Source organism: Semicossyphus pulcher, unplaced genomic scaffold, assembly GCF_022749685.1.
Source record: "Semicossyphus pulcher isolate SPU_LCO1_2020_fin unplaced genomic scaffold, fSemPul1.0.p SCAF_3, whole genome shotgun sequence".
Lineage (NCBI taxonomy): Eukaryota > Metazoa > Chordata > Actinopteri > Labriformes > Labridae > Semicossyphus > Semicossyphus pulcher.
In genome coordinates, this window is record NW_027211704.1 from 16,937,035 (window position 1) to 16,950,978 (window position 13,944).

General features: G+C 41.1%; 3 protein-coding genes across 4 annotated transcripts in view; all 3 read right to left on the reverse strand.

The window, feature by feature from the left end:
• Positions 1–51: 51 nt before the first annotated feature.
• Positions 52–1,257, reverse strand: LOC138606170 (G-protein coupled receptor 84-like). Its single transcript, XM_069678635.1, has one exon. It carries the CDS (start codon positions 1,255–1,257, stop codon positions 52–54), a length of 1,206 nt encoding a protein of 401 aa, XP_069534736.1.
• A 3,795-nt stretch (positions 1,258–5,052) lies between these two features.
• Positions 5,053–6,252, reverse strand: LOC138606172 (G-protein coupled receptor 84-like). Its single transcript, XM_069678637.1, has one exon. The coding sequence runs from the start codon at positions 6,250–6,252 to the stop codon at positions 5,053–5,055; it is 1,200 nt and encodes a 399-aa protein (XP_069534738.1).
• A 4,041-nt stretch (positions 6,253–10,293) lies between these two features.
• Positions 10,294–13,944, reverse strand: part of LOC138605918 (zinc finger protein 385A-like) — a 28,931-nt gene continuing 25,280 nt past the window's right edge. Inside the window, exons 6-8 of one of the 2 annotated variants that reach the window (XM_069678376.1) lie at positions 12,382–12,569; positions 12,199–12,285; positions 10,294–12,096 (exon numbers count right to left, since the gene is read on the reverse strand). In XM_069678376.1, the coding sequence (XP_069534477.1) occupies positions 11,869–12,096; positions 12,199–12,285; positions 12,382–12,569 (503 nt within the window). In that variant the 3' untranslated portion in view covers positions 10,294–11,868. Of the gene's footprint in view, positions 12,286–12,381; positions 12,570–13,944 lie in introns of both variants that reach the window. The other variant, XM_069678375.1, reaches the window with a different exon arrangement.

The following is a 13,944-nucleotide window of genomic DNA, read 5'->3' on the forward strand; positions in this document are numbered from 1 at the left end:
GAACGGTCAACGGTTTAGCAGAAACATCAAGAAAGTTTATGTTACAACCAATCAGGATCTCTGAGCCCGTCTTGAGATCCAGAGGCAGGTGAATGGTGCTGCAGCTCTGGTGAGCAGCACATGATAGGCCTGTCGAAACTTTCGGTTCATGGCAGCATAGAGAATCGGGTTGATACAGCTGTTGAGCCAGGTGAGGTTTGCACAGAGCATGTACAGTACCTGTGGGGCGCGGCTACGTCTGTCTGCAATGTTGAGCAACAGGAATGGAACAAAGCACAACACAAAGCACAGGAAAACAGCTAAACACATACAAGTCACATGCTTCATTTCCTTGTCATCTATTGAGGCTGCAGAGTGGGACGTAGGTCCTGGAATTTTAGGACCAGGTGTCGATGAAGCTGGTGCAGAGACGATATCAGGTAGGGATAGATTTGAGGCCGCGGTAGAGCCCTGTGAAGGTTGGGGAGACTTTTCACAGGTGATCTCTTCCTGATTCTGGGCCTGTTCTGCCTGGCCATCACCACCCTCTATGCCACTGTCATTAGTCCTTTGTGATGGAGAAGCTTGATTTTGTCCTGATGACCGAAGGCTTAACCTGTAGCGGAGCAGAGCCTGTGATGCCATCCTGACACGTCTGTAAATGAGGATATAGAATGTGCCAACACATCCCAGACCGACAAAGAAGTAGACAAAGAGCAGGATGGTGGTGTAGGGGCGACCCCTGGTCCGATGGAAGCTGCATGTGCACACCTGTGGCACAAATACGAAAACAGGCAAGAGTGGGAGAAAGCTGGCCAGACCAAGTGCCCACGCTGAGATCAGGAGCAAAATAAGACCATAGTTGGAGAAGACACGATTGAACACGGCCCTTTTTGCCATAAGGAGATATCTGCTCATTGCTACCAGGCAGAGGGTGATAATGGAGACAGAGTTGGTGAGGAAGAGGAGCAGCCCAAAGATGCTGCACCAGAGCTGACCACTGCGCCATCTGAGGTGAAGATAGGAGTCAACTAAGATAGGCTGCAGTACTGAGCAGTACAGGAGATCAGCTGCAGCCAGGTTGACGATAAGCACATTGAAGGGAGTCCTCAGATGTGGGTCCACAGCGAAGGCTAGAACGGTCATCAGGTTCCCTAACGTACCAGTGATTGTCACAGCACATCCCCACAGCACAGCGAAGTACCGGTAGCCGACGACTGAAGGACTGTAGCAGGAGAAGAGGTCATCCTCTGTTTGGTTTGTGTGGTTCATCAGCATTTTGTCGCCTGATAGGAATCACAAAATAGGTTAACTTGTTTGTTATGTGCTGAAAGGAAGTACAAACAAACCCAGCCCTATCTACCACTCATTGTGTTGTGGGCAGTGCCAAAGGTGAAAAAGGAAGTCACAGATGGTGTAGATACTTAACCACTTCCTTTTTTAACAACTTTAAAGATTGTTTGTTTGTTGTAGGTCTATTAATAGTTTTGTTTGATTATAAAAGATAAGAACATTTTCAAGGGCTTTTCTTCAGTTTTAAGATGATTGAATGTATTTTCATTTAAAGCGCATCTGCCATATCTCCTTTTAAGAGAAAAACATTGTCATGCAAGCATACATTTCAAAATGATTTTTTATAAATAAGTATAAAATAGGAAAGAACTAAATTAAAACAGGTTTTACTGTATAGTAAAAAGAAAATTGCCGTCTATGAAAGAAGTACTTAAAAAATACGATATTCTTCACATTTTAAATGAATGTATCTTTTTAAATTGAATACGTTCAGATAGACGTTATTATTTAAAAACAAAACGGTCATGAATTTCTCACCTTATAGCTTGTGATTTCTGCTGCTCTCTGTACTTGATGTAAAGCTCCTGCTGTGGTCTGCTGTGCTAATGTGTGGCTTCCTGCTGGTGTTTCATTGAATGAGCGTCCTCTGTGACCCCGTTCAGACCTGGTATCAACATGTGGTTTTCCTGACCGGATCACAAGTGGACAGCCTTAACTACAGGTGTGAACGCTCCCAGGACGGATTGAAGACGCATTCAGATCCGATCACTCAGGCCACATACTGAGGTGGTCTGTGACGCATTTATCCACATACGTCTGGTAGTGTGAACGCACATGTGTCCTGGGCCACATTAAGCACCGCCCGCACTCCCCGTATCCACGGCAACGATCACGTGGATACGGGGAGACCTCTCATTTCATTCCTGTCTGGTTTAACATTTCTCTGCTGTGTCTCTTAAAAATCGTATTTTTATTTGTATCTTGTCACTCCAGCTGTGTAAACGTAGTTTATGCATTAGAGCGGAGTGAGCACGGAAACACAGACAGATCGTGTCTGTATTTATTCACTGAGAGGGAGAATTACATTTTGTAATACAGGACAATCCCGAAATTGACTCGGAGAGAGACGGCGCGGGTCGGAGATATGAGTTAGTGATGCTTTTTTTAATCACCCAGCAGTGGTTGGTCTGCCAGAGAGGGTAGGCGGAGCTAAGCGGCTGCTTTTCCGGTCTCTGCAAGTGCGAGTCAACAGTAATCTACTATGGCTGAACAAACAAAGAAAAGATTGATGACTACAGATACAAAGATGACTACAAAGAAACAGATTTGAAGCTCACATGAAGGCAAACAGTCTAAAAAGGAAAGCGACCGTCAGCGAGTTACAACTGTTTCACCCGGAGCCGACTGTCGAAGTCACACATGCAACACTGTTTTGATATCTGGGAAATGTGATCCCGTAATTACCGTTTATCGCCATAGTTGCCAAACAGAACGAAACTGAGATCTCCGAGATGATCACTTTAACAAAACAGGATCTGAGCAAACAGTTGAAGCCAAGACAAAAAGACCAAAAAGAAAATAGACGAGTGTCACAAAGCAGTGAAAACACTATATTCATTGGTTGCAGGCAGCAAGGTGTTGTGCAATGAATACAGTGTAGCTCTGGCATTTTTCCTCTATTAGTGCTCTGATGTAGCTTGATTTTTCTCCATCATGACTTCTATGATTAGTTTTAGCATCTTTCCTATGAATAAGACTAACAACAAGCAGCTCAAAACATTATTATCCACAAAGTGTTCAACCACTGCTGCTTTCCGATGTGATGTCATGGAATGACAGATTTTGTCACAGTTTCAAATAGAAACAAAAAGGTGAGGACCCAGAAGCAGACTTAGATAACGGATTTAATTAAATAAAAGGCAAAAATGGACAGACAAAATCTAACTCCAACAAAAGACTAAAAGGAAAATCAAAAGACACAGAAAAAAAACTTCCGAACAAATCCAGGAACAGGTAATCCAAGGGACACGAGGAAATCAGGGGAGGCACGAAGAATATCCAAAGTAGTACGAGGAACAAAATCACAGACATAGATCAAACTCCACAAGAAGGACGACAATGAACAGGCAACAAGACAGGGGAGCACAAAGACTAAATAAACTTAGGAGGTGAGGCTAATCAGACACAGGTGAGACAATCAAGGGGCAGGTGAAAACAATCAGGGCAGGGCACATAATCAAACAAGCGGGAAACACAAAGGCAGGAAGTGGACCAACACGAGAGACAAGGTGACAAAATAAAACAGGAAATGATCTTATCAAAAAGACACAAGTTAAATCCTTAACAAGACTTAATTGTGACCTGAACATGGAATACACTAAACACAAAACTAAACAATGAGAACTCATGACAGGGAGACAAAGTGACAAGGTAAAACAAGAAATAATAACTGAACACCGAAATACAAGACAAAAACATAACTAAACTAGAATGACTCATGACAGATTTAAATTTATCACAGTTTTAAAGTTGACAAATCTTGGTTTGATGTTAGTTTACAGAGACAAAAGTCGCTTAATATACAAAACACATCATCATTTATTAGTTGATCATGTTTTATAATAATCATCTGGCTCTGCAAAGTACCCTCCATAATGTAGTGGAGTAAAGAATAGAGTAATAGAAATACACAATAAATCTCATCTCATGCAGTTGTATGGCTGGTCACCAGCTATTGTCAGATAGAATAAGAAGTTTCTTTTGGACCCTGTGCAAAGGTAACCCATAATGTTTGGGGTGTTTTCTCACAATATCATTACACATCTACAGCCACTGAACCTGCTTCTCTCAGTGGCAGTAATGCAACTGTTTTAAGTAGATCTCAAACCATTAGTGCATATTGTATAGGATGCAGGAATCTGAAATACCCAGTATGGTTCAAAGTGTGTGAAATTAACTGTGAATATGTTGAACTAATAGGTCAATTCTTGCAACTTGACTTTTATGGAGGAACAATACAATTGTAACATGTTTGAATATGAGCTTAATCTTTATCATCACAACATATTAGGGATGCACGATATTATCGGCACATTATCGGTATCGGCCGATATCGGCTTAAAAATGAACTATCGGATATCGGCCAACACACCGATATCCGCCGATATAATTGACCGATAAAATGATGGGCTGCTGCATACTTGATTAAATGCCCGACCTTGGCGCAATGTGCCCGGCGCAAAGAAGACCTGCACGGCGCAGCGTGATGACGTCACGTGTGTCTACCTGCAGCATGAGAGAGTTAGAAGCCAAAATGTCCGTGGTGTGGAAGTTCTTCAAAGTGTCCAAAATACGGAGCAACTGCTCAGCTTCGGTGATGCGAGGAAGAGTCAAGGCAAAGTCTTTCAACACTACAAACTTGATTAACCATCTCAAGACCCGTCACCCTGACCGTTGTAACAAATGTGATAAGAGTATCACCATTATACTGTACGCTAATTCCAATACAGAAGAGAGTTGATGATCTCTGCAATTAGGTGTGCGGGAAAAAAATATCGGTATCGGTAATCGGCAAAATGAGTTGTAAAATATCGGCATATCGGATATATCGGCAAAAAATCTAATATCGTGCAACATACAACATATGCTATAACTATCATCGGAGTGAATATCTTAATATTTACCTTATGTGGTAGAGAAAAGCAACTTCATAGCGGCTGAATGTAAGCTGAACGGTCAACGGTTTAGCAGAAACATCAAGAAAGTTTATGTTACAACCAATCAGGATCTCTGAGCCCGTCTTGAGATCCAGAGGCAGGTGAATGGTGCTGCAGCTCTGGTGAGCAGCACATGATAGGCCTGTCGAAACTTTCGGTTCATGGCAGCATAGAGAATCGGGTTGATACAGCTGTTGAGCCAAGTGAGGTTTGTACAGACTATGTACAGTACCTGTGGGGCGCGGCTACGTCTGTCTGCAATGTTGAGCAACAGGAATGGAACAAAGCACAACACAAAGCACAGGAAAACAGCTAAACACATACAAGTCACATGCTTCATTTCCTTGTCATCTATTGAGGCTGCAGAGTGGGACATAGGTGCTGGAATTTCAGGACCAGGTGTAGATGAAGCTGGTGCAGAGACGATATCAGGTAGGGATAGATTTGAGGCCGCGGTAGAGCCCTGTGAAGGTTGGGGAGACTTTTCACAGGTGATCTCTTCCTGATTCTGGGCCTGTTCTGCCTGGCCATCACCACCCTCTATGCCACTGTCATTAGTCCCTTGTGATGGAGAAGCTTGATTTTGTCCTGATGACCGAAGGCTTAACCTGTAGCAGAGCAGAGCCTGTGATGCCATCCTGACACGTCTGTAAATGAGGATATAGAATGTGCCAACACATCCCAGACCGACAAAGAAGTAGACAAAGAGCAGGATGGTGGTGTAGGGGCGACCCCTGGTCCGATGGAAGCTGCATGTGCACACCTGTGGCAAGAACACGAAAACAGGCCAGAGTGGGCTAATGCTGGCCAGACCAAGTGCCCACGCTGAGATCAGGAGCAAAATAAGACCGTGGTTGGAAAAGACACGATCGAACACGGCCCTTTTTGCAATAAGGAGATATCTGCTCATCGCTACCAGGCAGAGGGTGATAATGGAGACAGAGTTGGTGAGGAAGAGGAGCAGCCCAAAGATGCTGCACCAGAGCTGACCACTGCGCCATCTGAGGTGTAGATAGGAGTCAACTAAGATAGGCTGCAGTACTGCGCAGTACAGGAGATCAGCTGCAGCCAGGTTGACGATAAGCGCATTGAAGCGAGTCCTCAGATGTGGGTCCACAGCGAAGGCTAGAACGGTCATCAGGTTCCCTAACGTACCAGTGATCGTCACAGCACATCCCCACAGCACAGCGAAGTACCGGTAGCCGACGACTGAAGGACTGTAGCAGGAGAAGAGGTCATCCTCTGTTTGGTTTGTGTGGTTCATCTGACGAAGAATAGGGATCACATTAAAGGTCAACCCATTTCAAAAAGTTGCTTCAAACTGCAATAGGTTGTCAGTCAATTGTGCTCCAGTGGTAGATTACATCCTCCTTCCTTATAACTGACGTGCTGCTCACTGTTAGACTTTGTAATAAACTTCATTCTGAATGCAACAATTTAATCTGATTTGACTGAGAATTGGACAGTTACAGGAATTTAGAAAAACTACTTAAAAATGGTCTGCCTTCATGCTGATCAGTGCTGCCAGACTGAAAATACAACAATATCGTTCTGCAGCTTTAAAATTCTCGCATTGCAAAATACCACACTGAATTACAAAACTATGCCCTGCGCACCTTAATAATGTAACAACACGGGGTTCCCATCTTTTGAACAAGACGGCAACTGTATGTTTCACACAACAGAGTCACTTGCAGCCCGTCACACTAAAAGTCACTGAAACAAAAATTGATGAGTCCGATATAGATTTCTGTTACGTGTGTGTATATTTTGTTATCATTAAATTTTTTGTAGATGTGTAGATGACAATTTTGTTTTGCTTTGTTTACAGGCCACTGATGTTTATTGTTTCTGTGTGGAGCCCAAGTAGACTAGCGACCACTCTGTGCAAGCTAATGGGGATCCAAAAAAAGAATACACAATCATTCCTTCTGTTATTACCCTTCAAAACAAAAGCCCCATATCTACAGTGGTTGGTGAAGTAAAGCCTCAGGGCGTCTCACTGTGTGCACATTCATTTGACAACATGGTGGAAGCTGCTTGCAGCAAGAGATGCAATGAGTGACAGATACATCGCTGAACCGTTATTGTGGGTTTCTTTGAAAGGGCAAAATGATCGTACATTTGGCCTTTTTTGGCATTATTGATCGTATATCGTACAGAGGGCAAAAAATGCGAAAGTTACACATCTGGCAACACTGATGCTGATGCTATTGTTTCTAATGTCAGTCATGTAGACGCATCTGTATGAAATTGAGTCTGTATCATAGTTAAAAACTAATTTGGGTCGTAAATGTAAATCCAGGTTGCAGCCTTGTTGGTGTCTCTGTAACTTGAAGAAATGTTAGATGCTGCTGAATCTAATGATAATAGACAAGGGCTACAACTATTGGTCATTGTCATTATACATTTTTAAAGTAAGTCAAGTCATTTTAGTCTAAAATGTTGAAAATTGTCCAAGTTAATGGGAAACTGTTGAAAAAACTTTTGCCTGGAGGATGCATTCGTCATGAGTGATATTAATTGTCTTGATGATCACTTAAAACTGTTGGTATGGGTATGGGACTTTTCAGTCCCACAGGAGGGAATGTTGGAAAACATTTTAAAACTTTATTATCAAATGTTTAGAGCTGAAGTTATATAATCAAAAGTTTTATAATGATATGTTTTAGTTGAAACTTTATAATCAAATGTTTTAGAGTTGATGTTATATAATCAAAAGTTTTAAAAGTGAAAGTTCTCATAATCAAATGTTTTAAAAGTTAAAGGTCTTATAATCAAATGTCTTAAAGTTAAAGTTTTTATAGTCAAAATGTCTTAAAGTTAACGTTTCTATAGTCTAATGCCTTAAAGTTAAAATTTTACAGTCAAATGTTATAGTTAAGGTTTTACAGTCAAATGTTTTATAGTTACGGTTTTATAATCAAATGTTTTAAAGTAAGTTCTTATAATCCAAAGCGTTAAAAGCTCTAAAGTAGAATCCTAAGCTGAGAAACTCGCTGGGCTCATTATAAAAGCCAGGTGCAGATAAAAGGGTGGGAAGCTGGCCGCCTTATCTGATCTAGAGATAAGAAAACAGGTGTCCCCTACCCACGAGCCCCTCCCTTATCTGTTGTACAGTGCATGGCCGTGCCTATTTGGCCAGAGTGAGGAAGAGTCCTGCGGAAAAGTTGACAATGTGTCGGAAAAAACTGAAGGGACAGAAGCTGAGGGCAGAGAGCCAGAGTTGAGGGGAGTTTTCTGAGTCTTTTGAAGACTTTGATTCTATTTTTAAGAGTTTTTCAACCAATTTTTTAACCTATTTTTAAGAGTTTTATTATCTATTGGAGATTGAAATTAAGTGGCTGACAAGAGGGTTCGGGGAACTTTTTTGCCACAACAAAACCAGCCTTAACATGTTCTGTTAATTTTACCATATTTTCTAAGGCAAACAATATTTCAAACAAAAGAAGAGTAGATTTTCTCACCTTGAAGTTGATGACTTCAACCAGTCGTATCATTTGATCATTTAAAGCGTATATCATTCCCTGAAGTGATCTCGTCCTCTGGTTGTCACGCTTCCTATCTAATGTACTTTTATGTGTTCAGGTTGTCTCTACACTTTGTTTTCTGAATTCAAATTCCAGTTTAAAATGGTTACTTTTTTTCCGTGAGCAACTTGATTTGCATAAAAGCGTCAGCGCATACATTACAGATACCTTAACAGACAAAAGCAGTGTTGTTCTCTGTCCAGTACGTAAAGTCACATTTGTACAAAACCCTGAATCTATCTGTGAGGGTGAGGCGCTGAGTTGGTATATCAGTAATGATTAATTCAGGTGAGGTTTTCAAAGCTATTTGTTGCCACTTTAGTTAGTGGTGATAAGGGGTTTCTGGAGGGGGGAGGAAGAGATGCCTTGGAAGGATTTTTACAAGGTAATTATGCGTATTTATAAATTCAAGCAGAGCATTTTACATATCTTAAAACATGACTGGAATTGGTCTTTAAGTGTTTTGTGCACCTCTTCCCTCCAACATGTACTGTAGTTAGTTGTTGACATGTTGCTGGATGGTGTTTGCAGACAGCAATGATGAAAGGTAACTTAGTTGGGGTTGTTTGTGTTAGCTTATACACTGGGAATAATCGGAGTGAGTGTCCATCCATCATTCAAGCCTGTGTGCAGAGACGCCACAGGCATCAACTGAAGGAATAGCCATAGCATACGTGTCGTACGTATGTTGTGATGTATGAACTGATCCTTAGCAGGTTTTTTTTTCATAAAAAGCCATTAAAGTTTTATAGTCTTTGCTAGGCTTAAGGCTTATGTATTAGCTCGCCAATTAGATACTTAATGAGTAATATAAGAAGCTATGCTTGTACTAGGGATAGACCGATTATCGGTACAGCCGATAAGAGTTAATTTCTTTGCAAATTTTATTTAACTTTGTTTTATTTACTTTATAAAACTTTTATAACTTTATAAAAATTTTCAGTTAACTTTATAAGAGATGCTGCTGACCCTGGGAACTCCCTGCACTTTTCGTTTGTTTGTTTAATAAACATATGCTTAAAGGCATTTAAACAAAGTTAAGTGTTGGAGTTTGTATTATTCAAAGTTTTGACGCCGATATTTTCACTTTTACTGCAAATGAATATCGGCTCCAAATATCGGTTATCGGCCTCCTTGACTACTAATAATCGGTATCGGCCCTGAAAAAACCATATCGGTCTATCTGTAGCTTGTACTTACAGCGATACTTGCTAAGTAGTGAAAATATATAAGTAATATACAAATACAAATGTACTCACCGAAACCACAGAGACTAATTTGGCAGTCTGTTTAACTACACTACAAGGCATGTGTCCAATCCATGACAAATTATGCAAAATGCACCAACACAACAAACACGGCTGGGCAGCCAGCAGAACCTGTGTCACTCTAAGTGACCAATCTGTAGTTACTCATAACTTAAATTAATAGAAACCTTTTATAAAAATCCACCCCGTACAGTCGGCATGAAGGAGGAAATAAGCTAGAGATAACTTGTCGTATTTTTTGATGTTTGTTTGCAGACTGAACTACCCAATAAAAACTTCTGACCATGATTAATTTGAAAGGCAAAACTTGGATCTGTTATGTTGTGACAGTTACTTATTAACTTTAACACCGTCCTGTAAGTCTAAAAACTTGCGCGCTGTGTATTCACATTACTTCACTACTGGTACAACCGATTGTAGTTGTTATTTATTGTTATAGACATGTCGTATTACATTTGAAAATATGAAAAAAAAAAACTACAAATAAACATTTCTTACAACCATAAACTCAGTTTAATTATTTTATATATCATTTTGTTTTAATTCAACAATTAGGAGTCCAACATGTACCCTCTCTCATTTTTTAATCATCTACATTTACAATAATGTTTCAAGACGCTTCTCCTACATAACAATTCATACATTTGTAGACATATTCTTTTTTATTGCATTGAACAAGAAAAGTTAGCAGGAGTGCTTTAAGTATTGCTACAGTTTCCGTTTTCTAAAGCTTCCTTCTTTTGATTCACGAGCCGTCACTTTTCACTGGGATAGTTCAGGGTCATGTAGGAAGCACACGAGGCAGAGCAGACAACCTAAATATTTGTATCCCTCTACAGGCCTATAGTACTACCAAAAACAGTGTGTTGTTTTTTTTTTGCATACATCTACTCACTTGGGTATGTGATCCTCCTTTCTTCCTCCTGTAACATAATGCTGGTGTCTTTCATCCCACTGTTTTCCACACACCTTGTATGGGTTGTGGTGAAAATGTGGTAATCAAATGTGCACGTAATGCAAATACCTGCTACTAAAGTCATACATCAACCTATATCCTGCTAGGCTCACAGTGAAACCACCAAGACACTTCAACCGTTCGGTTTTGCACAGTGAGGTCCAGATGCAAAAATAACAGATCGTCACTCTAAATGATTCAATTACAGTTGTGTGTGCTTTGTGGAACTTTATGCACATGCTTGTTGTGAGTTGTTGGCTTTCCAGGGAGAATCATCCATTTAAGTTGACCCTCCTTTTTTCCGTGTTTTCTACAACCATTTTACAGAACAGACCCTGAAATCTGCATAGTGCACCAGCAGCAATTCCTTCTTTACAACTTTGCAAAACCGAAGATTGTGGTTGTTGAACTTGTCACAACAGATTTAAGACATCATTTAGCTTCTACCATTTTGTTGTTCCTCTTTGATTTCCTGTTTCTGCCCCACAGAGGTAAATATAGACCATATAGTCGTGCTGTGAGAGATAGATATACAGTACAGAGAAATGTTGCCAACTGCAAGAACTTTTTCTCTTTATATGCCACAAAAACAGGACTTAACGGTGGTACAATCCACTATACTGTGACAGCTACTGTATGATACCGGCTAACATCAGAGGCAACTACTATTTCTAACCCAGCAGGCATGGTTTTGATAACATTGATGCTTTGGATATGTCATGAATTCTTGCAGAGGTGAACACTGAAAACATAAGAGAGGTAGGGTTTTGAGTCAGATACAGTGGATCGTATGTCAGATGAAGTCAGTTTCAGATTGGATGATGCTCCAGGAAGTCCATGCTTGATGTCTGCTCGGTGATTGGCAGATAGTTAAGTGATGAGGGGAAACTTGGGAGGATGGACACATACAGTCTCTTTGAACTGTCTGAGCTTTGTCAGTCGGTTTCTTGTGATTCTACCTTTCAACGTAACAGTAGTGGTCTGCAACCTCAGTTTGCACATGAAGAGTCACATGTATGTTCACTGTAGGAGCCACATCAGCTGATTGGGCTCTTGATGGCACGGGGGGTTGCAGGCCACCACTTCACAGTGTGCTTCTTCCTGATTCGTTCCTCATTCTCTTGCCATCAGTACGGAGTGAAGAGGATCGGCCCGTGCGTGGTGCGGATGGGACCTGGGGCGGGCCTCAGCAGGCTTAGGGGTGTTCCCTGCAGGAGGTGGTGATGGGGATGAGGGTGGGAGGCCGGGCCAGGAGGACGTAATGCCAGCTGATTGGAGGAGGCTGCGGCTGCCATTGCGGCAGCAACAGCTAGAGGATTTGGTAAAAGTCCGGCCCCCAGAGTTTTTGGAAGTTCCTTTGAGAAAGTAAAGAAAAAGCAAACATGCAAGAGTGTTCTTTTAAGCTGTATGATTTCACGGCCGAGAATTGAGAAAAATGGGAATAAATGAGTCCCTACCATGAAGTCTGTGCGCTTCTTGTGCCGACTGAGAAGAGGATTAGGTTTTCCTGCAACTCCATCCCGATGCCTCCGACTAGATATATGCTGAAAGGTAAAATGAGAACAGACAGATATTGGATTTTGAGATCGCTTCGAAACTACCCCACTCAGTGTCATTGCATCTCTGTGTGGATTACCCACCTGTTTGAGCTGCAGCTCTGAGTTAACTCTGACGTTGCAGATCTCACAGTGGAAGGTGCGTTCCTGAGTGTTGGGGTCAGAGGACGGCTCTCCTCCCTGCTCTGGGTTGGGTTTAGGACCAAGGCGCGGGTATGCTTTGATGGGCCCCAGTCCACTCCGAGCCTCCAGAATGGTTTTGTGTTTGGTACCTGGAAACAATTTAAAAAAAAAAGGTTGAAATACAGAGCATGTAATAGTGCAGATCATATATTAAATACTAAAGACTAAATACCAGGGTTTCCATGTGTCCTGGAAGCTTTCAATGTTACGGACAAATGGGTGAAATTACGTTCAAATATTAATAATTTTGTCCAAAAAATAATATATGATACACGTAACTGTTGCACTTTCAACCTGCGGAGGAATGGTGCATGAGAGAACCATCACTCTGTCTGTCACTGTAAACAAGGACTCTCGTCTACAGTTCAGTTCACACACTTGAACAACGCGTCTCATGCTCAAATGACCACTTTCTGCGCTGCGTCCGCGCTGTCCATATGTATGCGCACTCTCTCTCTCCCTGAGGGAGTGCAGTTCGTTATACATACTAATATTAGTTAATATATAGGCTATTAATCGGGATATTTTTCACTGAAATCCCTGATGAGGACTTCACTGGCCGAGAAGAAATTAAAGCCGCCATATCAGCTGCCAACAACTATGAAAAAATTGCTGTTCTGTTTGGAATGGTGATTGCAAAAAAACTCATCTTAAGAGTATGGAAAATGGACTCTGTACCCACTTTTGACCTATGGTTGGGAGAAATGGCCAACACTTTACATTTGGAGAGACTGAGATTTCATAATGAGGACAGAGGGAAAGTGTTTGATAAGATCTGGGACCCTTTACTAAAATATGTTTATGGCAAGATGTAAACCATTCAGCTGCGTATATCCATTCTTCACTTTGTACGCAGGCTTTTATTTTTATTATTATTATTTTTCTATGCTGCTCTACTACTAGTTTAAGTATGGATATGGCTCTTGATATCAGGAACTTATGATGTGCTGTTTTTGTTTTTTTTTGTATGTTATGACCTGTTTTTTCTTTAGGGGTGGGGTGGGGTGTGGTGTCTCTTCTCTCTCTTGGAAACTCTTGGTTGTGTTGTTTGTGTTTTCCTATATACCAAAAATAATAAATACATTTGTAAAAATAAATAAAAATAAATTAAAGCCGCCACCTCGCCAGTAATTTCTTTACCAAAATGACCAATAATGGTTCGTATGGCTGGTTTAGCGTATGCCTGAAGCGCTGAGGGGACGGAGCTATAATGAATCAGTGTTATTTTTTTTGTTCAACATATATTATTTTCACTGGCCACTATGGGGATTTTAATATGTCAGACTTCAACTGATTTTACCGGTAAAAGAACGTAATTTTCCGGATAACAGAAACCCTGCTAAATACATAATCGATTTTGTGGCCAGATTATGTTTGCAGCTGCCGTGTCCAGGAACAGGAATAAACTTTGAACCTCAGCTGAGGCAACATGAATCAGGAACATGTCTGTGAAGCTTCTCAGTC

Coding starts and splice junctions, on each gene's coding strand:
- LOC138606170 (XM_069678635.1), bottom strand. CDS start 1,257: ATGCTGATGAACCACACAAACCAAACAGAGGATGACCTCTTCTCCTGC.
- LOC138606172 (XM_069678637.1), bottom strand. CDS start 6,252: ATGAACCACACAAACCAAACAGAGGATGACCTCTTCTCCTGCTACAGT.